Source organism: Triturus cristatus, chromosome 12, assembly GCF_964204655.1.
Source record: "Triturus cristatus chromosome 12, aTriCri1.1, whole genome shotgun sequence".
In the NCBI taxonomy this organism is placed as follows: domain Eukaryota; kingdom Metazoa; phylum Chordata; class Amphibia; order Caudata; family Salamandridae; genus Triturus; species Triturus cristatus.
In genome coordinates this window covers 681804569-681832035 of record NC_140595.1, presented here as the reverse complement: position 1 = coordinate 681832035, position 27467 = coordinate 681804569, and the positions used below count along the sequence as shown (strand labels likewise).

General features: G+C 42.7%; 1 protein-coding gene across 3 annotated transcripts in view; it reads left to right on the top strand.

Moving 5' to 3' along the window:
* The window catches only part of PLCG2 (phospholipase C gamma 2), a 436087-nt gene that overhangs the window by 76970 nt on the left and 331650 nt on the right, over positions 1–27467 (top strand). The window contains exons 1-2 of one of the 3 annotated variants that reach the window (XM_085638504.1): positions 10820–10903; positions 13751–13991. In XM_085638504.1, the coding sequence (XP_085494630.1) occupies positions 13793–13991 (199 nt within the window). In that variant the 5' untranslated portion in view covers positions 10820–10903; positions 13751–13792. Of the gene's footprint in view, positions 1–10819; positions 10904–13750; positions 13992–27467 lie in introns of those variants that run through there. The other 2 variants (XM_085638502.1, XM_085638503.1) reach the window with 2 other exon arrangements.

The window sequence follows — 27467 nt, the reverse complement described above, 5'->3', positions numbered from 1 at the left end:
AAGCTGATTCGTTTGCCCTCTTCGAATCATATTCTCATCTGCGACTATCAAGAATAAAGCAGATCAAAGTCAGTTTCATGTTTTGAAGATTTTATTTGAAGATTTGGATTCAGTGACAATTGTTTTGTTTACCGCTTCTCACTATGATAACACTGTGCATTGTAAATAATTGTTTTGGATAACTTTGTGTACACTTGATGTGACTTGGAAGTAGTGCACTGGGCATTCCCGGATACTTATGTGGGTTTGTTCCTTTTCATTTTTCAGAAGTTGGCATTTCTGTGTGCTATGTGTCTGGCTGCCTGATGAGAATTGCATATCTGGCTTTTGAGTGACAGGGGCTGGGAGATGTGTGTGGCTCCAGGAGGGGCAGGGAGAGTCAGCACTAGGCTGAATGGGACATCTGCATTGGGAGTAGTGGGAGGAGTAATCCCCTGACCCTGAATACGTCTGTGCCTAGCCTGTACAATGCTGGCACCGCCCCTGTGGTATGTCTGATCACCGAGCCCCCACCTGACAAAGGAACGAGCCTTGTAAACAAAGTGCTCCAATTCCCCCCTGAACCAGTTGCATCTGGTTCCCCCAAACCCTGTACTGCAGACAGAGAAATGTGTAGTATAAGTATAGGGGCTGTGACCCCATGATGTTGTGCTGTTCCTGGACCTTTGGGGGCTTGCTGCTGCTGGGGCCCAGAAGGAACCGCCATGGGGGCTTGCCTCCCTGCTGGAGGACCCTGTGTGCTGGACTCCCTGGGCCCAGCTGTGTCCCTTGGACCTTTTTCTTGAATTTTCCAGGACCTTAAGAACTCCTAGCGCCTCGTGAGCGCTATATTTTAATCTGCCAAAGAAAAAGGAGCACGAGGGCTCCGCAGCGCTGAGCTGCGATATTGCCAGAGGGAATCCCGATGTGTGGATTCCCCCTAATTGAGGGGCGAGAAGCGGGAGCCCACCCCGCATTTGGCCAAACTGAGCGGGAGCCTACACCTTATTTTGACGGCGGGTGCCCACCTCGCAATTATGCGTTTTTGTAAGCGGGTGCCCACCCCACATTTGCCCAGTTCTGGTGAGCGGGTGCGCACCCCGCAATTCTCTTTATTGAAGTCGGAGCCCACCGCGCGTATCACCGCCGCCCGATCAAGACAAGCCTCCGACCCGGAAGCCAGGTACAGTCCGCCTGACTATAGGTGGGGCTTCGGCGCAGTCCGGCGGAGCAGGAAGAGGAAGTCTCGCCCGCCGCAGGAGCCTCGCTGGCTCCTCAAAAGTGCAGGACTGGCAGAGAGCGAAGTGGGAGATCCAGAGGTGCCTGGAGACCGGATGATTCCTGCCCGAGAGCCGGTGAGTGGGGCTTCAGGTTGGTGCATCGTCGGTGCCTATTTTCCGAGTGGACCCGCAGGAGAGCGGGCTGCTCCAACGTTGGGGGCCATTATTCCGCAGAGTCCTGAATGGGGGGGCTCAAACGGCCTAATTAGTGCCAGGGCCCAGTTTGTTTACAGCTGCACCACACCAGCACGCACAGCTGCAACGTTTGGCCGCATTTAATTAGAGTCCCAGTGGGGACTCCAGAGGGCACAGTGAGTGCCTGTGCTCATTGCTTTGGGGGCATTGTTGTGTGTGGGCAGTCCAAGGGCACAGTAGTTTCGATCGGGGCACATTGTCGCTGCTCATTTGGCCTATCATTTTCTTCACATCTGCACCGCAATTAGCGGCAGGAGGCACAATGGTGCCAGAGCAGTGGCGCACTTTTGGTTCTGCAGCATTGGCAGCACGCCCTGACATTATGGACATAGGGCATTTGAGCCCTCTGAGAAGGCAAGTTGGCCAGGGGGGCAGTGTGAGGTTGGTAGGCTGCCAGGCCCTCATTTGATTCATGTGCTAATATGCTAGATGTGTTTTATGCACCCTGCTTTATGCCTCTACTGTGTTTATGTTTGTGTGGTTATTGCATAATGTGTTTATGCTGGTGATGATATTATTGTCTAATGTGTTTAGTCTTATGAGGTTGACGCATAATGTATTTTACGCCTAATGTGATGCTGATTGTATACTATGATTTATGTTGCAGGATATAATGCCGAGTACAGTATTTCGCCAGTCATTACTGGTTGTGTTCTACATTTATTATTTGTGCTTGTGATGGTTCTGACAGTGGCCCAATTGGCCTTGTCACGTGTATATAATCCCCTGTAAATATTGCCTAGTGCCAGTTGGCACAGTGTATATTGTGTCATTACTATTCCTATGTGTTTATGATAATACAAAGGCTATTTTTATATATAACCTTGTGTGGAGTTCCTTTTGTGGTGTGCCTAGTATGTTGCTGCTGTGTGTGTGTTGCGCAAACGCTTTACACAGTGCCTCTGGGATAAGCCTGACTGCTCGTGCCAAGCTACCAAGGGGGTGAGCAGGGTTTGTCATCACCGTCAAACTCCCTTGCTCTGACTAGAGTGGGGGTTTCTGCCTGGCTTAGGCACAAGCCCTAGCCAACCAGAAATCCCATTTCTAACAACAATTAAAAATGCTTTCTAGTCATATTTGTTGTTCAAGGTATGCAGAGATAAGTGCTGAAAATAGACTTTAGGTGACTGCTTATTTTTGTACCATCTGGGACATCAATATAATGAGCTGGCAACCCTAATCACAAGACTAGAAGTTTTTTGCAGGATGAGCAGAATATTTATTTCCTCCACCCTCAATACCTGGACCCTGAATAATGGCATAATAGCAGTAGTCAACTTATATCTGAAACCCTACGTCAGCCCTCAATAACATGTTACTTCAAATGTCTGGAAATGCACCCTGCATTCAGACAACTCACTCCTCATTCTCGCCCTTCACTTTCACACTCACCCTTCACTCACAGTGATCACCATACACTCACACCATTTACCCGCTCACCCTGCACTCAAAGTGATCACACTGCTCTTATTCCACTCACCATGAACTCACACCATTCTTCCTCCACTTACCCTGTGGTCACATGAGCACACCGCTCACTCTGCACTCACAGTGATCACTGCACTCACAATGCACTTGCGCTGTTCACCCTGTACCTCACGCTGCAGTCACATGAGCACTCTACTTACCCTGCACTCATGTGACACTTCCCTCACGTGTACCCCTCACTGCTCACTCTGCAATCTCCCTCAAGCAAGCCCATCACTAACCATACATTCATTCGTCCCACTCTGCACTTACATCTGCAGCCAAATTCATATGGTCATCTCATTCACCCTGCAGTCACTCTTCTCACCCTACTCTCACACTGTCGCATCGCTCACTGTGCACTTACATGGGCACTCCTGTCACCCACACAGCGCAGAGGGTTAATGTGCCTGCTATAAAGAACGTGTACCATGCAGATCACAGAACTGAGTGTGAGTAAACTACAGGTAGCCCTATAAAAAAATTAAATGTTTGTCAGAAAGAAGCTATAGAGAGATGACGTGCATTGTTGGAGAGTGGTAGTGGGGGAATTCATAGAGAAGGAGGGAATGGGGGAGGCAGCGCCAAAAAAGACTAGCACCGTACGCGACCAGTGTTAGGGCCAGCCCTGCCTGGGAGTCTTAGCCCCCCGCCCCCCGCCCCCACCTGAAGTTCGCGTCAAGTTGCGTCCCTGCTGCCAGGTGACAGTTGGGGATTAACACTGAAAAGGCTACCAGAGGATTTAGGCAGGGACATTTCAACTCTCTAAAAGTAACTTTTTTAAAATAGTAATTTAAAATCTGATTTGACTAACAGATTGGATTTTAAATTCCTATTGAATTCAGTCCTTCAACGATGGTTCTGGTTCTTCCCAAACTGAAGTTTTGCATTATAAGGTGTTATAATGCAACCCAGAGCTTTTGAATGTGAGAACCAGCTTTGCCACAGTGATAAATTACGCTGGAGATGTTTCACTGCCAGGACATGTAAAGTTTAAATAAATGCGTGCCTTACATTTTAAATACCATGCACCCTGCCATATAGGCATTTAGGTACAAAGAAAGGGGAGTGGTCCCAGTGGAAACACACTGTTACATAGATATCAACGTCACCTGATCAATCAATTACAAACAATACTTATACACGTTGAAAATATTTAATCAAGTTGAACATATATTTTATCATGTTCAAAACAGCACATTTGTCAATAAAGTTGTGCATAGGTGCCCTGGATGAGGAGGAAGGGAGGAAATGGTGCAGCAATGTGCAAAAGTGAAGGTAAGTGCTAGAGGGAGGGCAGTGAACAGTGTATACTGATGTAACATTGTGTTTCTACTGGGACCACCCCCCTTTCTTTGTACTGAGTCTTACCCAGGTCCTATTGACGTGTCTGGGTCAACCCTTTTGTTTTGTAACTATATAGGCATTTAGGGCCTACCTTAGGGGTGACATATAACTGTTAAAAAGGAAGGCATAGCCTGGTAAAAGGATGATTTCGGCGGGTCGAAAAGGCAGTTTTAAAACTGCCATGCTAGGCTATTGCCTGTGGCAGGCCTAGAGTCTAGAGTTTACATGGTCACTCTAGCGGTGGCAAAAATAAGTGTTGAAGTCCACTAGTGCCATTTAACTTACTGGCCATGGGTATGCAAGGTACCATCTACTAAGGACTTACAGGTAGGTTAAATATGCCAATCCGGGATCACCCAATTGTACAAATGTTTTAGGAGTCAGAGCACATACACTGAGCACTGGACAACAGTGCACCAGTGTTCATGCATCAGCAATAAAATCTAGCAATAAGTGGGGGAGACCAAATAAAAAAGGCATTTTCTTACACAAGCCCGCTCCGCCCTCGAGCTATAGTCACAGCCATCATCTTCACAGTTTTCCTTGAGTTTTCAGTGGCAAAGACCCGCATTGGTGGGGTCAGTTCCAGTACCACATCCTACCATCAAGCCCACTCCCTGAAGGGAGTTGGTTCTACCTCCACAGTTTCAGGCCTACCCTCTAATCATACCTTGGATAGTGCTGCCCCTTGGTCCATCTCCGCCCTAACTACTAACTGGGTCCAGGGGGATCCTGCCTCACTTGAAGACACCATCTGGAATAGGGTTAACCCTAGCCAACCCACAAAGGTAAATGAGCAGGTGAGTAGCCGCATCATGGCCAACAAAGTTAGGTGGCCCATTTTGCCTCCCAGGTCCGGCTTAGTCGGGCCAGGAGTATGCCTTGTTTGCAGGTATCATCACTAGGTCGAGGTGGCCTCCCCAGTGCCCCTCTTGGGGTCCTCTTCTACATGGGCTGGTCGCCCAGGGCTCCCTGGTCCTCTCACTCCGGGTGGGCTCATCCTCCTTCTACCCTTTCCTCCTCTCCAGGGCCACCATACCCCGCATTCAGGGACAGTATCCCCAGCACTTTTAGTGGTTGGTGCACTCATAGCTGCCACTCAACCTGGGTCTTTCTTCAGCTGTGGGAGCGCCCTTCCTAGGACGCAGTCCGGGGAGTGGTTATGATTGACCACCACCCTCTCTTGGGAAGGACCTCCTCACACTCTAGGGACAGTTTCATGCCCATGGGAATTTCTCTTCCTACAGACTTCTCAATGTAAGTACTGCTCTGAGGAAACAAGCCTGTCCACCACAATGGTCTGGCTGGCACCTGAATCTGCCAGAGCCTTGGCATGGAACCCAATCAGTGTGATACTGTAGAAGTAGAAGAAGCTCTTACCACACTCGGGGAACAGCAGCTTACCATATGTGCCCATTTCCCAACTAAAGGCTACTAACATCTCTTCACCTAGGTAATCCTCATGCAAGGAGACATTAGTCACTCTATTGGAGTGTTCTCCTGGGGCACGAGCCATCCCCCTTCTTGTGCCATGACTGGTGACAATCAAAGCCCTTACCCTTCTCAAAAGCTCTTCTTCTTTCTTCCTGGATTCTCACTTTCTTGCCTGTCAGGAATGGATTGGAACTCTTTCTCTACTTCAGATTTTTGGGGCTCTTAGGTGGTCTCTTTTTGAAGCGTGTTGCTCCCCTCCTTTCCCTTCTGTGGTCCTGGCATCCCTTTCTTGGGATCAGCCCCTTAGATCTTTTGGGTAGACGGGTGCATACCCTTTCATCAGCTGTGTTGTATAGCTCTCTGGGGTTAGACTGCTTGGAATCTACTAGATGCTGGTGTAATACATCTGATGAACAGTGGCTTAGAATGTGCTCCTTTACAATCAAATTATACAGCCCATCATAAGTGGTTACCGTATTACCTTGTATCCAGCTCTCTATTGCCTTCACTTAGAGGTTCACAAAGTCCACCTAGGTCTTTTGTGTGTCTTTGTGTGTGTCCCAGAACATTTGCCTATACAGGTCTGGTGTGAGCCCAAAGTTTTCCACTAGGGCTATCTTCATGTGGGCGTAGGATTCAGCTATTCCCCACCAGTGCTTTGATGAACCTCTAGCATTATGCAAGCCCTTTCAAAAGAAGCAAACTATTTAGCAATGTCAACTCCCTTTATAAAGGTAAGCACAATGCTCTCGGGCAGATGACGGGTGTATGACCCCCACCCGACATTTTTGCTGCCATCATTTCCAATGGGCTTGAGGCTCAGTCTGAACTTCTTCTCTTCCAAGGCCAGTCTCTTTCCCTCAAGGGCAAGTTTCTTTTCCTCCAGTACGATGGTTGCCAGACTAGCCTCTAGCTCCATTTAGTGGAGGGCAAGTTGAGAAGACCTAGTGCTGGGTGAGCTCCTCTCACTCCCAGCCCTGGAGGGTACCTTTAAGAGAGTGTGCCAGGATAAGTGATCCCCTTCATCTCCACTGTCTGGAGTGGTTTCGTCTTCTTCATTCTCGTCTCCTGGAGTTGCCTCTGCCTCAGGGGAGGTTCGTGCTAGGCAATGTCCTCACTAGGCAATGAGGACTTTTTTATAGTCTCCATTCGTAGCATTGTGCTTCAAATTCAGTTCAGTTCCCTGTATTTGCACAGGGCTTTTTGCTCTGCTACTCTTGAGTGTGGGCAAATTAACATACATTTTAGAAATCTAAAAGGTGCAAAAAATGGAATAAATACATTATTTAAGAAAAATAAAAAATGAGTCAATTCAAGACTTAACCCCATTTAAAAATCAAAATAATACACATGTCCCTCTTTTTAAATACCCTGCACCTTGCTTAGGAACATTTGGTACCTACCTTAGGGGTTGTTTATGTTGATAAAAGCACGGATTATGCCTGTTCAGAGGGTGAATTTAATAGGTTGAAATGGAAGTTTTAAAATTGCCATGCTAGTCTGGTTCGGCAGGCCTAGAGGATGTTTTATATGTTCACTTTATTGGTGGCACAATAAGTACTGTAGTCCTCTAGTACCATTTAACTTTCAGGCCTTGAGTACACATGGTACCATATACTAGGGAATTACAAGTAAGTTAAATATCAGGGATTAGCCAATTGTACATGTTTTAAAGGTATGAGCACCTACACAGGGCACTGGACGACAGCGGCCAAGTGCTCAGAGCTCACACACCACCGGTAAAATGTACCCACAATTAGGGAGTTACCACTCAAGAAAGGACCTTTTCTTGCACACACACTTTCTTCCTTCTCAGATCAGATGGAAAATGTATGCATTTGGTAAAAAACTGAATAGTCAAGTAGCTTGCAAATCCTGTGTGAGCGGTTATTTTCCATTTTTGGCAAATCCCTTGTAATTGCTGGACTTTGCAGTGGAGATACTATAAATTAAATTTGGGTCTACTAGTATCTCCGCTACAAGGTCTGGACAACTTGTAATGAGGGCCTTAGAAGATAGCAGAAGTGAATACTTGCTAAGTAGATACTACTAGTAATTGGCTTTTTTTTCATGCATTATATTTGAAAAGATTGCCTTCCAATTATTATACGCTCAATAGTTAAGAACATGAGTTTATCTTAAATTTTATGTTGTTAAGTAGATAATTGAATATTTTGTCCTGTTTTTACTAAAGACAGCCAAACAGTATAGTATAGTATAGTATAGTATTTAACTTACTGTTTTCAGTAAACATTGCACTGTTCGATAGCTAACTAAACCAAAATAAACATGCAGCATATACAAAGGACATAACTGCAAGCTGTTTAATATGATCATATATTACCATCTCGTGGTTATGATGACATTTGAAAATGACAGGGTATCACGGTTTATGATGTCACCATAACATCTTGATGACAATATAGCACCTTTTACATGTTACCCATTACAGGTTTTTTATATTACATTTTAGCTTGAATGACCTCTTTTCTGTAAAGTGCAGCGAACAATTGTCCCTGATTAGAGTTAACATGATTAGGTGTTGTTTACCCTTGATGAATAAATTGTTGCTAAAATGATGGGCAGCAGTAAGTGCATTATGCAGTTCTGTGGCTCCATTGAGCATGTAATAATGAATGCACTGCATTTGCCATGTACCAAAATTAAAAGGAGAAAGCACTCAATCAGTTCAATGATTGTTCAAATTAATAACTTATAATCAATCCCAATGTGCAGGAGAAATCCTTATCACACAGTGTTGTAACCAGATCATTGGAAGAAGTCCATGAATCTTCTATTGTAGAAAAATAATCTTTACTCATTTATCCCAAAACCATCCAAAGCATCTGAAATCATCTCAGCCCAGCAAAGCTCATGTGTTTCGTTTCTGTATGGACCTTCATCAGGGCTCCATATATTGCTGCTCGTTGTAATTAGTGTACCAGTGCAGGTGATTCAACGAAGATCAAATGAAGCTGTTTCATGATCACAGTCTCACATTGGTATACAGAGGTGTCCAATTGTGAAAGGAGCTTTAATAAATGTCCCTTGTATTGTCTAGCTGTATATCCAGAGTCAATAAGAATAGATTATATAACACTAAGGCTCAATCAACAAGCCATTATCAAATAAGTCTTGAACTCTGTCAGTGCCGCAAACATTGCAACAGTGTGTCACCCCACACCGGAAGCATGTGTCATACTGTTCAATATTTGTGGAACTCCCTTTGCGTTCGTAGATGTGAATGACTATGAATGCCTGGGTTTGTGTGTTTAAAGCTCGTGAAGAATGTTTTTAGTTATGCCATGTATTATATGTTGAAACATAATTAGAAGATGAAAATGAAAGAGTCTTATGGAGTTTAATTTGTATAAATTAAAGTTAGTAAAATAAAATGAACCATTAAAAGTGACTCATATATGAATTAAGTTCTTAAGTTGAATTGAGATTGAATTTTGGTTGAAGTTAGGATATTTAGAGTGGCATCATTTATTAGTTTAGAAATAAATAGGTTGCTTAGATACCTTCTAGACTGAAAAAAGGCTGAGCCGGTAGAGCATAGAACAAGACTGCCTAAAACCCACCATCACAGCAAAATAGCATACTGCCATGATGGGCTGTAGTTGGTGGTTTAGGGAGTGTGTTAGGCTGTACCCCACCAATGCAAAGAAGTCTAAGTGGAAGGGGTAAAGTTGGCAATTGCTACCCTATTGCAGTCTGCGGTGGACCTATAATTTGCAGTTAATGTTAAAAGGGACAGCTGGGAAAAGTAGCAGTGGCGAACAAAGATCATGGGATGCTGTGTTGATGTCCTATTTTTCTCCTCCCCAGGCTAGTGGATTTCTGTGAACTGGGTGGAGTTACAGGAGGTGGGGCTGGTCTGTGGGAAGAGAAAGAAGCAAGACCTGACGACCCCCTATTCTGTTCTCTAGTGTGATGATACTGACTTGAGAGAATAGCTCTGGTGCCCACCACTGTTCCCATGTTTGTACCCAAAGGTGATCTGTGGACATTTAATACCTGGAGTACTACTGTGGAGATATAAAGCTCAGAGTTCCCTATGTGCATCAAATCAATGAAAACCCGCATTGATAAAGCATCGGTTTCGCCTATGTGATGAAAAATAAGTTGTTTATGTTAATCACCGCCCACGACAAACGAAGAAACTCTCTTACAAGTGTCACAAGTGTGGGGTCAAAACCTAACGGGTGAAACCTAAAACAGCGCAAGTGTAAAGCATCGCGACACTGGTTGCAGGTGAAAATATAAGTGCTCTCAAGGTTAAAAAAAAAAAAGTGTTGGTGAATATCTGGACCACTGATCAGGCATCCACTTCATAAGCAAACCAAAAGAGGTGAACCACCGTAAGTTATGAATAGCTACATGTACGACCAGAATACAGGATTAAAAAATAAAACGCCATAACTCATCCAAATGTCCGTGAATAAAACCGTCGCGCTGGTGGGCACCGTCGATTGTATGGATCGGATGACAAATTAACAGTCAAAAAGGTGTATTAATTTAAGGCGCAGGACATAAGACAGTCTAACCAAGTACAAAGAGAGTGTTTGAAAGCAGGTAAAGATAGTGTGGCAAAGTTGTGATAGTTACAAAGCCCCTCCCTGCGAGCCGATGAACTAAACATAATTAATACTGAGACCTCAAACCAAATGCGTTTGTTATAATCAATGTGCCAGGAACTAAGAAACACTGCAAAACAGCAGTTTGGATTGATAAGGTATGCTACTTGTTGCATTGCAGCAAGCTAATGAGTGTATAACAAATCATGTATGGTGCACATTAATTGAAAACATTGCTAATGGTCAAACAGGTTAAATACAGTGACATAATATTCTGTGGTACACACAGCTAATATACCTCCATCACTACAGTAATTGCAATCTTGGTTGTCTTGAAATTACACTTCTAAATGGTACAATAACGAGAATCTAATGTCATGGAAACACTATAAATGTCATATGTTGTTTCTAGGGTATTACTGTTGATGCAGTAATCAGAAAGACATGTGAAAGAAAACAGGAGCTGCCTGATACATTAAACGTGATAGACAGGTCAAAGCTTTGGCAAACCAAACAAGAATCATTGGAGTGGAGAGGATGTGGCGCAGTGGCCAGAGCAGCTGACTTGAGAGCTGAGAATCCTGGTTCGAGTCTCGGTGGCGCAACATTCTGTGATTCTGGGTAAATCGCTTAATTATTCCTGGTGATACAGTTGCGCTTTATAAATCTGCTGCAAAGAAACATTATGAGGCACACCTTTAATGAAACTATAGTTCCAACAACGCAGATGTTTATAGTATTTAAGCAATGGGAAACTGTTAAGAGATGCAGATGAGGAACAAGCATTGGTAAAAAAATGCATGAAATTATGCTACCTCCAATAGAAATGGAGGAAAATTAAGTGGCATGCACAGGAAACAATGAGAAGCCACAAAAGAAAGGAGGCGGGATGCATACCCATTTTTAAGTTTATAATAAAAACAATAGATTTCTCGAGCACAGCGCAAGCGCTGTGCAGGTGAAACCTTAAAAAGAAGGCATAGACCTTCCTTTCTTCTTAGTGTGTTGTTCACATAGTTAGTCTCACCAACGGATTCTGTAGAGATGCAGCAGATAACATGTACCACTCCTTCTTTCCATTCCAAAACCTACATTACCAATGAGTAGGATATTCATATGCAAAGTGTATACGTAACTCTCATACGGCTGTTGGGTGGTAATATGAAAAATAATTCAGGCCCCAAAAATAACCACTCCTGGTATAATAAAACATGCAGGGATGCTAAAAGTGCCCTGCTGTCAGCGGTTAAAGACAAGGATATTTCTCGCACTAAAGAATGCAGGGCAGTATACAAAAAAACTGTGGCTGAAGCAAAGTCAACATGGGAATTAGATAAATGGGAATCAATTAAAACGGCCCTAGAGAATACAGACACAAGAGGCTTTTGGAATCTAGTGAGAACTGGGAAGTCCGAAGGCAACTCGGCAATAGAACTCAACTTAGGGGAGGAAGTCTGGAGGATGCATTTTCAAACATTATACTTCAGACCTGTGGCTTATGGAGCACACCTGAGTTATCAAATTATAGGAAGGAACTGAAGGATGTATTATCTGTTCTAGGAGCAGGGAATTTACCTTGGTTATCCCATATTCATACCAGATGTCATACATTGGAGCTGGCAACCCTGTGGTCTTCGCCCGAGGAGACCTGCTCCTTTACTTTAAAAAAACCCTGCAGCTTATTATCAAAGAATACAATCTATACCAACTTCTTCAGAGTACTAATACCTGCTCCCTGACACACAGGTTTCTGGACGTTAAACTGCAATAAAAGTTTGAACCAGAGCTCAATAACATCCAACCATTCCTTGCTAAGAAATTGTTTCTGCAATTTAGACATGGGGTGCTTCCCCTTAGAGCATTTACAAACAAATGGAAGGGAAGCATCAAGTTGGACTGCCCAGGGTGTAGGTTGACCGAAGAGTCAGCTCTTCATGTCCTTCTCTTCTATCCGGCTTATAGAAGGCCAAGGTCCAAATGGGTGCTCCAGTTGTGTAAAGACCTGGGAATTAGAGATTATACCTAGGCCTACAGGCTATTAAAACATGGGACCCACCCATTATTTGTCTTTGCAACTTCTAGATTTTTGCTTGCGATGTGGCACATGCGTAGAACCATCATCGAGATCCAGAGCTCCGTAACCAGTTAAGAGTGCCTATTAAATGTGTTTGCTGCTATTTTACAACTGCATTCTTTCCCATGAGTGAATCGGTAAACACCACCTACCCATTTTTAGCTTTTGAATTTGTTTTTATTGGAATTTTAACTCTATTTATTGCAACGGTCTTATATAATTTTAACATGTGTATATTTGCCCTGTTTTTGAGTAGAATTCTTGTCCTTCTTTATTGTGATGTCCTTGCCTCCAGTCTTTGAATGAATTTTAAAATCCTTGCATTTTTTGTATCTTTGCAGTTTTGCCAAAATGGTATACATAATCTTTTCCATATTAGTGTGTAATTGAAGATTGGCGTTTTATGTATACCTTCTGTTTGTGCTTTTATGGCTTACTGCCGAAATAAAGTCTGTCTGATCTGATCTGATCTGGTAATATGAAAAACATTCTTATTGGGTAATCAGGAATGTACTTGTCCAATACACTAGGTACATCGGGCTTTTACTTAAAACATTCTTATTTCTGATATTAATCGAAGACCAACATTGGACCTTTTGTGTGGGAGAAAAGTAGTTGTCCACACCAACTCTAGGCCTAGTACACCATGCATGCCATGCATATGGCCCACCCATTCCCTGTTAATTACCTAATCTCTTATTACTATGTAGCCGATTTGATTAATGCTTTTCTTGCCTAGCTCCAAATACGTTTTTCAAACCTTTTCCTATCTGTTGACAGTCTCAGAATTCCACCCAATAAAGTGTTGACACTGTGACTTGTTACATTATGTTTTTTATTTTATTGACGACGCCTGATGACGTAACGTTGACATACATTTTTCTGCTTGAAGAGTTTATGATATAGTGCAGGAGAAATAAACGCATAAATGGTCATAGGGTTTCACCCACTCTGAAAGAAGCAGATCAGGAACTCACTATAAAAAAGAAATATATAGGGTAAGCACAAAGAGAGGATGAATAGCGGACATGTTAGTTATCCCTCCTTTGATGCGGAAGCCTTTCTATGAAAGTTTTGTTCACTTTTTATTTTTATTTTTGGGACACATGATTATGACCGCTTTTCTTTTTGTGCTTTGATTGTTTGGAAGAATAACAATCCATTAGTCGAGTTCCATCACTTTATAGGAAGGCTCCTCTTTGTCAAAGTATTATAAAATTGCCAGAAGAAGTGAGAAAAGTCACAGGGCACAATGTAGGGCATTTGTGCTCAAAACTGCATATTGGTGAGTCCTTTAATTGGTCCTTTTCTAGTAATATCAGTAAAATAATATGATTAAACTGACATGTCAAGAATGTTGCTGAAGATAACTACAATGTCTTTTCATTTTTCAGCAGTTCTAAGGTATATCGGTTTGCCACCCAAGCAGAGCCACAATGGCCAGGAGAAGAAGTTCAGACTATCGAGCACTCCCAGAATATGAGAAGAGTTTGATCAAGAGAACCCTGGAGTTGGGGACAGTCATGACCGTATACAATTTCAAGAAGTCGTCAACTGAAAGGAGGACAATCCAGGTGATAATGGAAACATGGCAGGTTGCGTGGAGCAAGACCGCTGATAAGATTGAAGGAGTTGGTGAGTATTTCCACAAGAATACTGTTATTGATTTTTTTTTTGTATGAAGAGATCAATGTCTCTGAAATGTTTTCCTAATCTCTCATCCCAGAGATGATAAATATTCTCTTGAACACATGAACTAATTGCACACTCTTCCAAAGTCAATAAAACCTCTTAATGACAACATTTTGTACCCATTGAATCAGAGGGATTGTTCTGAATGTTTTAATATGATACAAATTTGAAATCCTTTAGGCAGGATAGTTAGCAGTGTTCTTTACTTTGTACTTGAATTATCTTAATTGCCTTGGATAGAATGTAGTTTGTTCAGAGTAAAAGCATAACCCTTGCTACTTACTGTTTGCTGACAATTATTTTTAAATTACCATAATGTGGAATGTCCTTCATGTGCTGACCTTTTAAGTTCATTGTGTGTTAAAGAAGTCCATACAGTGAAAAGAAGCACTCTTTGCCCTTTAACCCAATATTACAGCATCAACATTCTCTAACACTAAGGGTTCCAGAATCTCCTCTGATTGAAGATATCTGGTTGGGTTGTAAAAGCTATTGTGACACCTTTCACTAGACGGTCCTTTTAACAGATGGAGCTTTTGCTTCATTTTAATCTAAACACCGTTGTTCATGAAACAAACTCCTACTAGGGGCCAGTGTAAAGAGTCTGTGTTCATTATAGATTTGCTACTTGAGGAGCTTGGACATAACACATTACGATGTCCAAGCTCAAGATGACCCAAGCGGAAGAGATGTGATAAGGATTGGTTTGAAATTTGGAGGCTTTTTGAAGGGTATTTTTGTTCATAGAGGGTTAAAATGGAGCAAAATATGATGCAATATGGTGGTGTGTGTTTATGGACTTGTTTTGTAACACATTGTTGGGTCTGCAATGAGACAAGACAAAATGGAATTGAGAGGTTGGTGCTTAGGGGTTGATTTCATGGCTAAGACTGAAATTTTAGCTATGTGCTTATACTTTTATCTATGTTGATGACCCATATCAAATTACTTGGGTCTCTCAGAGTATTGGGAGCCAGCGTTGGTTCCCTGTAATTCCTGCATGGGGCGTTCTGATTTTTCAATCAGGAATCCTATGTATGATTTAATCCAAGAGCCACAGTTGTCAAAGAGATAAAGTGTATAATCAAGACATGATAAAACCATGTGGAAGAACAGCTGCTATTTACGGATAGTACATAGCAGCCTGGCCAAAAGTGTTATTTGCACATAATAATGTTAAGTCGATTATTCTAATGCTAAACCTTTACTGTATGTTTCTACTCACCCATTAATGGCGGTGGTAAGCTTTTGCTCAAGACACTTAATGAAGATTAAAATCATAAGAGAGTGACTGGATGGATGCTATTGCATTTTTCGAAGTCTAGTAACCTCGAGTTTGAGGTATCTGTAGTCCTCTCGATTATAACCACTCAATCATTCTCACAATGCAAATTCCCTAACTGCTGTTAATTATCGTGTAATGGTCTAATTTTCATGACTAACCATTGATGGGATAAAAGTGATTGTGTCATGTTCAGAATCAACTCTTTTCCCAACACAGTACGGAGTCTTGCAACAGGAGCCGTTGCCCATTACAGCTAGTTAGGTCTCACCTGGCGTTAGCAGCGCGCATGTACTGCTCTCGCCATGCAAGGGCCTTTTGGAATCAATACAGTTTCCGAAGGGACTTTAAGCCCCGCCCTTGTTTCCAATTGGCACCCATCATCGTTTATGTTAAACGACGGCATGTGATTGGAAATCGGGCTTTTGGGTTACTGCCTTGTCCACTTTTAGTACAGCCTATCTGGACAGGCCAACGCCATCTTTGTTTCAGATGACGTAGGAGGGTGTGCTTTTAGTTTGTTTACTAGCTTCTGATTGGGAATTGTGCTTCTTTGTTACTGCCCCTGCTTGTTTTTTTGTGTAACTGCTCCTCACATAATGGCAGAGCAGAGTCACAGCTCTTTACAGCACAGATGGTCTGCCTTTCCAGTGCTCTGCTCAGAACTCAGCTGTGCCATTATTTCAATTTACCACTTTAAATTCAGTTTGTATAAGAATAGGGTCTCTGCACTCCGCAGCACGCTCATGTGTGTTGAGCTCACACTTTGTATACATGTGTGCTCTCTGAACTCTGGCCACCGTTTACACTTGTGTGATCGGCACATGCTGTATGTAAACATGGCAGAGTGTGTTCTACTGTTCAACAGAAGCCTTTCCCTTTCCAAGAGGCGAGCATCGCCTTTCCCTGGCTCAAGGCGGGTGAAACACGATACTTCCCTTCTCAAATAAAGAACTGTGCATCTATCCGCAATTCTTTTAATGAAAAATTAGTCTTTTCCATGGCTTTTGACCCCAGAAGTCTTTTCAGCTTTCAGGAGATTGCCCTGCTGTTATTTCCACATACACAAGTATGTGACGTCACGTGATTGACACTGAACCACCTGAGCCTGGTATGAACGCAGACTGTCTGCTCGAGTCTGTTGCGAGCAGGGGGCACGGGCAGACAGGCCTTCAGGAGCCTAGTGCAAGCAGCGCCGCTATGATGACGCCTGAGAAACTCACGATAAGCCACTGCTGCAAAAAGCACAGTTGAACAGGGGCAGTGGCAGCGTCTCTAAAGGCAGAAGGGCTGGGGGGAGTCATTCACATGTCAGAGGAGACTGAGCATTTGCATTACTTCCAACATGCGGAACAAGGTACTATTAATAACTACGTCCACACTTAATGACTAAAACTGCATCGTGTGGACATACATTTTAAATACAAGTCAGAACGAAGTTAGTGCCACAGATTTAAAGTGGCAAAAGAAAAGCAAAAAACTGCAGCTGATCAAGAGTGGGCATAAGTAAAAAGAAGGAAAACAAGATCCGGAGGACTGGTAATTCGGGTTTAGACTAGTGGAATGCATACTTCCTCCCCACCTCTTGAAGAATGTCCAGACTACTGCAACTTTAGTAAAACAAGCATTGGCATAGCCAATAGGTCTCGCCTTTGGAACCTTATAAGTGTTTAGCCAGAGCTATTGGCTTTGCCAATGTATTTAAGCTATGCTGTAAAGCAGCATGTGTGTTTGTGTTTTTGTTTAGTCTGTAATATGTGACTGTAAGTGTGTTTGAGGTCTTGTGTTTATCAACCGATCGCCATACCTAGTCTGTTTGAGTTGTGGTGAGTTGATGTAATTTTGCCTTCTCCTGCCACATAATTTACTTAGCCGTGCCGTATAATTCCAGTGGCCCTGGTCTTAGCCTTTGTACGTTATTGTGTGAATATGGAAGTATACTTCAATGTGTCTATTGTAGTGTCTATCTATTCTGGGAAATTCACTTACTCTCCCCTTGCATACCAAAAATAAATGTGCACTTGTGCTGTGTAACTGGTGCTCACGTAAAGCACTCCAATACCTTTGGGTCAGAGTTTGTGCTATATAAAAATGCAAACAAAAGAGGCAATTTGCAAGCACAAAACCATTTTCTCCCAATTTTGAAACGGTTTTGCAATTGTGAACATACCTATTTGCGCTTGTGAGTTTCACTTATACATACATACAAGGAGATTTAACAATGAACCCCAATCCCCCCGGGAGTACCATGGAAGACTAAAAATACTTTTTTCCACCATATGAGGAAGGTTACATGTCTTACTGATTTCTAAAGCGTGACACCGAAAGATACAAACAGGTAAGGAGAAGTACTTGTAATATTAGAAAAAATAATACTTTTAATTCCACTTCTTCTCAATAAGCATTGCAAGAACAAGAAAACTAGAAGACATTTTTTAAGTTAATTCTTTTTTTAATAGGGTCGTGCAGTTCTATATAATGTCTTATTGTTTGCATATAAAGTAACAAAAATACTTATAACACTTTTTTTATTATAACGTTTCAACATGCTGCACAGCAGCCATGCTGCTTTACAGCATAGCTTAAATACATTGGCAAAGCCAATAGCTCTGGCTAAACACTTATAAGGTTTCAAAGGCGAGACCTATTGGCTATGCCAATGCTTGTTTTTCATTTGTAACCGTTGACAAGCACGTCTGGGTATGCAGCTTCTTACAAATTTGAGCACTTTTCTTGTTCTTCACAATCATTCAGGTTGTCTTGTTTTGAATTTTTCAAATATACTGGTTTTTTTTATGTTGCATAGAATGTTGAAATCTTACTGGTTCCCTACCATTATGGTTCTTGCATTGGTGCCAAGGGTGGTGCTGTCATAAATAGCATTGGTGGTCAGTTACGGTTCTACTGCAAGTCACCGCCACACAATGTGATCCCAGAATAACTGGCATTAAGTGTGTATCATCTATCGTCTATTCTTTTCGAATATTGTGACTGATATATGTGCAGCCAGCTGTCATTCACTTTCTCAATAAACAGCATCCCCTGGGCGTGTCCACCCATACTTATGCTGGTCCAATATACCAACTTGTGCAACTAAACATAGCAGCACTGCTAGAAATAATTATGCTTGTTTTACAATAAATAATAATCTAAAAAAACATACTTCTGTGCAGCTGACTAGAGTGCCACCATTGGACGATGCACAAATGTTATTTAAAACATCATCAAATGTGGCCCACAATGTGATGAGGGGAAGCTAAATGTATTCTTCACCTAGGTTGGTAAAAATCTTTCCACCATCCCTGGCTGGGATGTGCAAAATAATCTGCTGTAGAACCATTTATTATCATTATTGTAATCCACATAAATTAATGTTTCTCAAATTGTAAGCTGAAGTAGAGTTTTTTTTTAGATCAGTTGCAAGGACCTAGGTTTCAGGTTGCCACATGAGTAAACTCTTGTATTGCCAATTACTTGTTAAAGTGTTATTTATTTTGCTCTATAAGCAGATCTATGTTTTTGCATGGCTGGTATGGTGGTAAAGTGCTCCATTTTAAACATGGTAAAATTGGAATACACCAAGTTGACATATTTCATTTACTTTTAAGTCCATAGTATATTGTACTATATGTACTTAGGGCCTGTAAATTAAATGCTACAAGTGGGCTGCATCACACATTGTGCCACCCACTGAAGTAGTAGTGTAAAACATCTATAAACCTGCCCTTGCAGCATGTATTTGCAGTTTAAACTGGTGTTTCAACTTGTTAAAATCACCCTTTTGCCAGGCCCAAACCTTCTTTTTTAATATGTATAAGTCATCCCTAAAGTAGGCCTAAAAAACTCATAGTGCAGGTTGCATGGTACTTAAATATTAGGACATGTATATTTAAAGTTTTATACATCCTGGCATTGAAAAACGTACAAAGTCGTTTTCACCACAAGAAAGCTGTCTTTCCCATAGAAAAGAACTGGGCTCCATTATAACTCCTTATCATTTATAACTTCAATTTGGGACTAGTTGTAAAAGTGGTTGTAGGACTCATTGTAAGCGGAAATTAAAATCTAAAACTAATTGTGAGATCAGATTTTAAATTTAAAATCCCACTTTTAGAGTTATCAAAATGTAATGCTGGTATTTCATTGTGGAAGAGGTATGGTGCAGCAGCCAGGATGCCTGACCCCGGACCACGGGGTTCATGGTTCGGTCCCCGGCACAGGTGGAGGGTTAGCTCAGCACCATGTGACTCTGGGCAATAGCTCGCTTAATCTTCCCGAGAGCCCCAAGCGCCGGGATACCTCTCCGGAAGTAGCTGTGTGCTTTGCAAATGCTGGTATATTTCTGCCTAAACCTCAAACTGTCTTGTTAGAAATGGGGTCTCTAGATAGCAGTGGTTTGCACCCTTTTCATGTAGGGATCCTCACTCTAGTCAAGTTAAGGGGGTCACACAGCTAACATAATCCCTGCTCACCCCCTTGGTAGCTTGGCATGTGCAGTCTGGATTATCTCGGAGGCAATGTGTAAAGCATTTGTATATACACACTGTAGCACAGTTAAAACACCACTAAAGGAGTCCACAACAGTTTAGAAATATAGCCAATATCTGTCTGAAAAAACAAGACCAAAAAGACAAAATCCAACATACACAAGTCAAAATATCACTTTTCAAAAATTAAGCAAGTTTAGGCCATAGAAATCAATGGATGTTTTTTCCTTTAGCACAAAGTACCTGAGATGTGTCAAAAATTAAAGACGAAGACATGCGCAGGAGGGGTGAGGCGCCGGAAAAGTAAAAGAGGTGATGCGTGGGCTCCTTACTGACATGGGAGGTGATGCGTTGGTTTCTTACTGCTAGGCAGGGGAGGTGATGCATCTGTTCCTTACTGGCAGGGCAGATGATGCGTTGATTCCTTACTGGAAGGGGAGGTGATACTTTGGTTTCTTGACACCTTGCCTTAGTTCCTTACTGAGGTGCTGTGCCTATGAAGAGTCGGTGCCCAGGGCGATGCGTCAAAAATCCGGACATGCTGCATTGATGCGACAGCCTCAATGGGTCTTTGTAGTCGTTAACTTGAGAATGTTAGGGATTATGCACCATGAGCCTAGAACGAGTGGAGGGAGTGCCTGATAGGCTATTACTCCTGGGACAATGCCCTGCCTCATGTGACCTCCCCGATGCGGATTCTAGGCTTAATCTGGGAGGATTTGACGTACATACATACCTGAGGGTGGATCCCTATGTTTATTAACTTAAGTTCGGGAGGGTGTATCCACCTCCACTACTCATGTTGAGTGGTACCTCTCTACTCCCCATTTTGTTTCTTTTGACTAGAATAAAATAGTCATAAGAACTACTCAGGCAAAAAGTCACTAAACGTTTTCAAACTCCTTCAAGACTCTCATTCTAAACTTGTCCTCCCACAGCTGCAAGACCACACTTTTCAGCTCAGCGGGCGAGGCCTCCCTTTCTGTAACAGCTTCAATACACACTTCCAATTGAATGAAACCTTTAAAAAGCACAAGAGTTAACCCACTAAGAACAATTTTTACTGCAATCTAAAACCAACTTTGACCACAAAGCCCTCAAACTGACTCATATGTTCTACGAGAAAGTTTTATTCCCAGCCCTGTATTTGCTGAAAATTGAGGTCACCATGACTACGCCCGGCTGGCTCTATCAGACGGTAGGCTTTTTCTTAACGTTTCAGGCGTCAACATTATTTTGTTCTGTTCGTCTAGCTCAAGCCTTCCCAAAAACCCTACCACAATGGCACTCATAGATCATTGATGATTTCTCTTAAAAACACCAAGATTCAGAATCTTAGTAAAAGGCCAACGGAAGTCCATCTTTCAAATGAAATGGTGGTCAAGTTAAATAAACAACACAATAATAAAAATTATTACAATCTTGCAGTTCTGAAGTAAAATTGAAACACAAAAGTAGAAAATCTATGGTAACTAAAAAACAAAAATACATTAATTTTATTTAGAACTACAGAAACAGGAAATTAGTAAGAAACTTGAAAAAAGTAGAGTGGTTAGTTATGCTTTTTGAGTAAGTAAATTGTTGACCAGAAGCATTTCTTGGATTTAGGCCAATCTGAGAACTTCCTTCGGTTTATCGAGCAAATCACTCATAGATTTTCTGCTAGAATGTGTTTGGATGAAGGGTGGTATCAGCATCCCTGCTAAGGGCCATTTTTGGATTATTTGTATCCAGTGTGCATTTTGAAGCATATTTTCCGAAATATTTGGAAAAGTGTTTTGCGGTAGGGTGTAACCATATATGGGGAATATGGTTTACATTTAAATTGCCTTTCTATGCTAATAAATCATCAGCAACGACCATTTCACTGTTATGACAATCTTACTTGGAGAGGATGTAAGCATATACATAGCACTACTGTGTATTCCACGAGGAAACCTGGGTTAATACTGTGTTGTTTAAGGATTTGTTTTGAGTCTATATTCATGCTATTTTGATGGAAAAGTTATAAGCAGCTGTTCCACTGCAATGACTGCTCCTGCAATTTCAATATTCCACAAACATGTAAGGAAAATGTTAAAAAGTATGTGAAAATCACTGCTAACGCCGATCTTGAAGCCTAAAATATATTTATAAACAAAACGAAATAGTCTGTGAATTACAGAGTCATCGACAAGGGGGTCCACATACACCCTGAGAGCTTAAAGCAAAAGGCACACCGGTACACAATTCAGATTTGTGTGTTTCCAAAGGGCTCGATTGTTGAACATGTGACGAAACTGAAACAAAAAGACTACACAGGTGCAGAAACTGAAATTGTGTGATAGTACACACTCGTCATTCAAATTCTCACAAGAATGTAAACTTTCAGGGCTGAGCAGGCTCCTCGAGAATTCTCACACCCAGTTCCTGACATAGAAGCGGCCTTACACGTCAGAGATGGGCCCACTCGATGGCATTAGAAAGCATTGGGCAGGAACATGCCTGCCGCTTCTGCAGGTAGCATTTCTAAATTCCACAAGGATCCGGGATATGTGACAATTCATATGCATTTAATATAAAATATACAGTGATGGAAAAGTCAAAAACCTTGCAACAACATAGTGATCAGTATATAGTAGTTAGCGGGTGTAAAAGTGGAAAAAGACTTCAAACAAAACCAAAAATTCAATGAGAGAAGTTACAGCTGTTTGCACCATTTCTTCAGCAACACCTGTTTAACCAAGAGTCTGTAACTACAGCGTTGATGGCATTCTGACCCTAATGGTGGAAATGGAGGGGTGCTTTTCAGGACAGATCCGGTATGAAAAACTGATCACGCTGCCACTCAACTAATTCAAGGAAGGAAGAAAAAAGCATTTTAAAAAACCCATCAATTAAAGGTGTTAACTTCCAAAACTATTCGAAACGGGTGTAAGAGACATCTGACTTTTTCAGCGCCCACTGTCTTGTGTACAAATTCGAATGCCTGCTCTGTGTGGGTGGCTGTTTACCTTGTTTATAACTGATTCCTGATTGATTCATTGATATGGAGCCATGACTGGATTATACACAACAAATTATGGACACGCGCATTCCTGAGTTAGATACATAGAGGTTGCACTTTTCCCTAGATGGACATGCGCGGAAGAGGGGGTGCGATATTGCGGAGTCCCAGACCTCGCAAAGCTGGCAAAGTTGAAACAAAATGTGTGTGGGGGGGCATATAAGGTCCCTGTGAGGCAAAGAGAAAGTTCCTACTGCAGCTCAGAGCAGTGAGTGCCGCAGTCGTCAGCCGCTTGCTCTTTCTCTGTCAGTGGCACCGCGTACAGGCTCGCTCTCTGCTGCCAGAGAGTCCTAGGGCGGAAAGTCCAGCAGTAGGGAATGCAAGGGATGCAGCTGCCAAGTGGTGACTGTTTTGTTTTCCCTCTGCAACCCAGGGCTACAAAGTCCTCTGTGACCACTTAGAAACGCAGTGACCAGCAACCTGAAGTTCTGCTCACCTGGGGTGGAATATTTGGTGGCGGGAAGTGAGTCGGGTGAAGTCAAATTGTGCCTCAGGGGAAGTCACTCATACATGCCAATGGACGCATGCCCTAGTAAGCTGTTTGATACATTAGCATGAGGTGAGAAAGATTCACACAGGGGCGACTCCTTCATTTGAGGGGAGGAGCGTCGCCACACAAACCCCAGAGCTGAAAAATAAAATGGTTATAAAGTTGATATATACCATTTCTGGTTATAAAGTTGATATATTCCATTTCTCGAGCTAAGTGTCAGGACGGGGCAGGGCCAGTGCTGCCGAGTGGCAGCAGCAGGGAGCTGTGAGCTTTAGCATGTGCATGTCTCTTTGGCCGGCCAGCTTGGTACAGCCTACCAGACATGCGCATTTTAAACTTCTCTAACCTAGCTGTCATTGATATATGGGTTAGACAGCTAGGTTAGACAAAGTGCAGGTCTTCAGGTAGTCCCCCTAGAGACTGGCTTGCAGTGCATTATACCTATCCGCACAGTGGAGAGGATTCCTCCGCCGGGCAGTTAGTCCACCAGGAGTCAGGCTTGCAATGCTTCACACCTGGCCACAATCGAGGATTCCGCCATTGGGCACTTAGCTCACCAGCTTGCAATAGTTGATAGCTGGACTTACAGTGAAGGGTTACTCCACTGGGCACTTAGTCAACCTGTAGTCGAGCTTGCAATGCCTGATACCTGGCCAAAAAATGACTGTTTCCTCTGCTGGGCAGCTAGCCCATCGGGAGTCAAGCTTGCAACCCCTTTGATAGCTGGTCACATGGTGGACAGTTAGTCCACCAGGAGTCAGGCTTCCAATGCACACAATGAAGGATTCCTCCGCTGTGCACTTAGTCCACCTAGAGTCTGGCTTGCAATGCATGAAACCTATCTGCATAATGGGGGATTCCCCTGCTGGGCAGGTAGTCCACCAAGAGTCAGTCTAGCAATGCGTGATACCTGGCCACACAGTGGAGGATTCCTCCGCTGGGCATTTAGCTCACATGCTTACAATAGTTGATAGCTGGCATTACAGTGAAGGTTTTCTCCACTGGGCACCTAGTCCACCAGAAGTCAGGCTTGCCATGCGTGATAACTAGCCACACAAGGGAGGATTTCTCCGCTGGGCACTTAGTCCATCTAGAGTCGAGGTTGCAACCCTTTGATAGCTATCCACATGCTGGGCAGTTAGTCCACCTAGAGGCGTGCTTGCAATGCATGATACCTGGCCACACAGATCACGACTCCTCTACTGGGCACCTAGCCCACCTACATGCAATACTTGATAGCCAGTCTTACAGTGAAGGGTTCCTTCACTGGGCACTTAGTTCATCTGGAGTCGAGCCTGAAGTGCCTGATACCTGGCCACAAAGTGGCATATTCCTTTGTTGGGTAGCTAGCTCACCTGTAGTCGAGCTTGTAAAACTTAATAGCTGGCCACCCAATGGAGGATTCCTCCGCTGGGCACTTAGTCCACCTGGAGTTGAGCTTGCAGTGCATGATAGCTGGTCACACAATGGAGGATCCCTCCGCTGGGCACTTAGTCCACCTATGCCGAGCATGCAGTGCTTGATACCAGGCCACTCTGTGGAGGATTCCTCCACCAGACCGACTCTATTTGGATTTAGTCTCCGAAAGGAGGTAGAAGAGTCCAGGCTCAAGACACAATTACTGACGATGCATTACCTCACTACTGTGATTTCTTTATATCACCTCTTCATCATTCTTACTTTTTTTTGTTCTTAATGTCCAACTTTGTTTAATATCATAGTTCTTCTAAGCTCCACATATGGCATTGTTGATGTTTTTGATTCACCCTATTGAATTCTTAATACCTCTAGTGTATTTGTCTGGATGGTCATTTTGTTATTCCTGAACCTTTGAATAGTGTATGTTTACTGTTTGAGCTCTTCATTCCCCATTTTTACCCCAGATGTTTAAATGTAGTGCAAGAAAAACAGGAGCACTCAGCACATGTGCTGTTTGTGGTGGGGGACAGTGGTCGGCCAGCCAACAAAGTAACAGTGCGAACCGAGCTGAGAGATCTGTGTGAGCTCTAAGAACCCATGCACGAGTCCAGCCCTGAAACTATATAAATCCAGTATTTGTAAAGCGTGAACAATTACCCGAGGGCGTCAAGGCGCTGGGGGCCATCGAGAAGATTAAGCAAGCGATTGCCCAGAGTCACATGGTGCTGGGTTGACCTGCGGCCGGGGATCGAACCGTGAGCCCCTGTGTTCCGGTGTCAGTCGTCCTGACCACTGCGCCACACCTCTTCCCATTGGCATCAATATCAATATAACTTTATTCAGTCTGAATGGAAATAGACCATAAAAATACATAGAAATATTGCACATAGCCATATTCACACATAACATTTTAAAATAGGATATTGCATTAAAAACAGATAAAAAGATATATACACATAGACACGCTTAAAATTCCATAAGTACAAGTCGTGATCACATTTTTAAAACACCATTATACTCATACAGAGAATGGCTGAAATTTAAAATGAGTAATGGGGAAGGCGAGAGAACAAAAACCTCTTTATCGGCACTGCTATGCGCTCCTGCTATCCCCCTAAATTAAGCCAAAACATCCCAGCCAAGCTTCATGTATTAAACCATAATTCTAGCAAATTAACCTAACATGGTTTTTCAGGCCCTAAGTCTGCTTTAAAAAAAGGCACAGACATTGAAAACAACTTCGGGTAAACTCAAAGTTTGTAAATAAAGGAGAGCTGGTCTACAATGTCGAAAACCTAGCCTCCGTAACAAAGGTCTTAAAAAGTGCTTTCATGCTAGGCTGTGCAAATTGCAGAAAAACATAAAGTGCAATAGTGATTGTTCAGAATTTTTGTCACAAGGACACGTGTAAAATATATTTTCCTCTGGGTCCAAAAATGTTTTGAAGACTAAGGACCAATGAATTGACCCTGCTCTGAATCGAAAGAGAAGTGACCGCTCCCATCTAGACAAGTCCATGGATAAATATAAGGGGGAATTCATCAGTATGTAGGAGACTACAATAGTGCAACACCGACTATTTAGATAACTTGTTTTTCAGTCTGTTTACACAATAGTCTTTACATAATATATTCACCACCTTCTTAGCATTTTTGGGGATACCACTGGGATCAGTAAACCAAGAGGATATACAGAGAGATCCAAAAGTGTCCCATGTGTAACTCAGCCACCGTATGGAATAGGCCTTATCCAACGTCAGTCAATCAGATAGAATATCTTTACAAAGCTTAGCTGCTTAGTTCGACCAGATACTGACCCATAATAAAAGTGGCGCCAGCTGAATCTTGTCTTCTATAAAACCCTGGCTCAACTCGAAGTGGGTAATGAGACTAGAGGCGGATGGCGGTAAGCTCAGCAACCGTCGCAAGAAGCGGTTTTCCTCAGCCTGTAGAGGACGACATATAGTAAAACCCCAAACTACTGCGCCATAGGTGGCTGTGCTAATACATTGTGCAGTATATTCCTTCAGTGGAGGGAACAAAGTCTCCTGAATGTCTGGTATAATAAGATTGCAAACTGTGCCAGTGATTTTATTTAGTTTAGCGCTGGCCTGAGCAAGATGGGGATTCCACAAACCTGATGAACTAAAGGTTAACCGTAGGTAACAAAAGTTTTCAATACTTGTCAAATCGCGCCCATCAATACTGATTTTGTATAACCTTAGTTTGCCCGGACCACAAGACATGGTATGTGACTTAGTATAATTAGTTTTTAAGTTCAGGTTATGCATAAAAGAGGCAAAATAATCCACCTGATGTCTCAGTGCATTTGGAGTAAGGGGTAGTAACACCGCGTCCTCAGCATACAGTAAGGCAGGTATCCTGCTATTCTAGATATGTCTAAATGGGAGGAGTATAAATGAGCTGTTAGACCATTAATATATAATATAAATAATAAGGGAGCCATTGTACACCCCTGCCTCACTCCAGTCTTCAGTGGAAAATCAGAAGAGGGCTCCCCGTGAGAGCTTAAACGGACTCAAGCTGAGAGCTCTGAGTGTAGACAATACAGGACGTTTACTAAAGGGGCGTCCACGCCTTGATCCAGAAACATTAACCAGAGTTTGGTTCTGTTTACTGAATCAAAGGCAGTGGATACGTCCATAAATGCTAAGTAGATAGGGGAGAGCCTG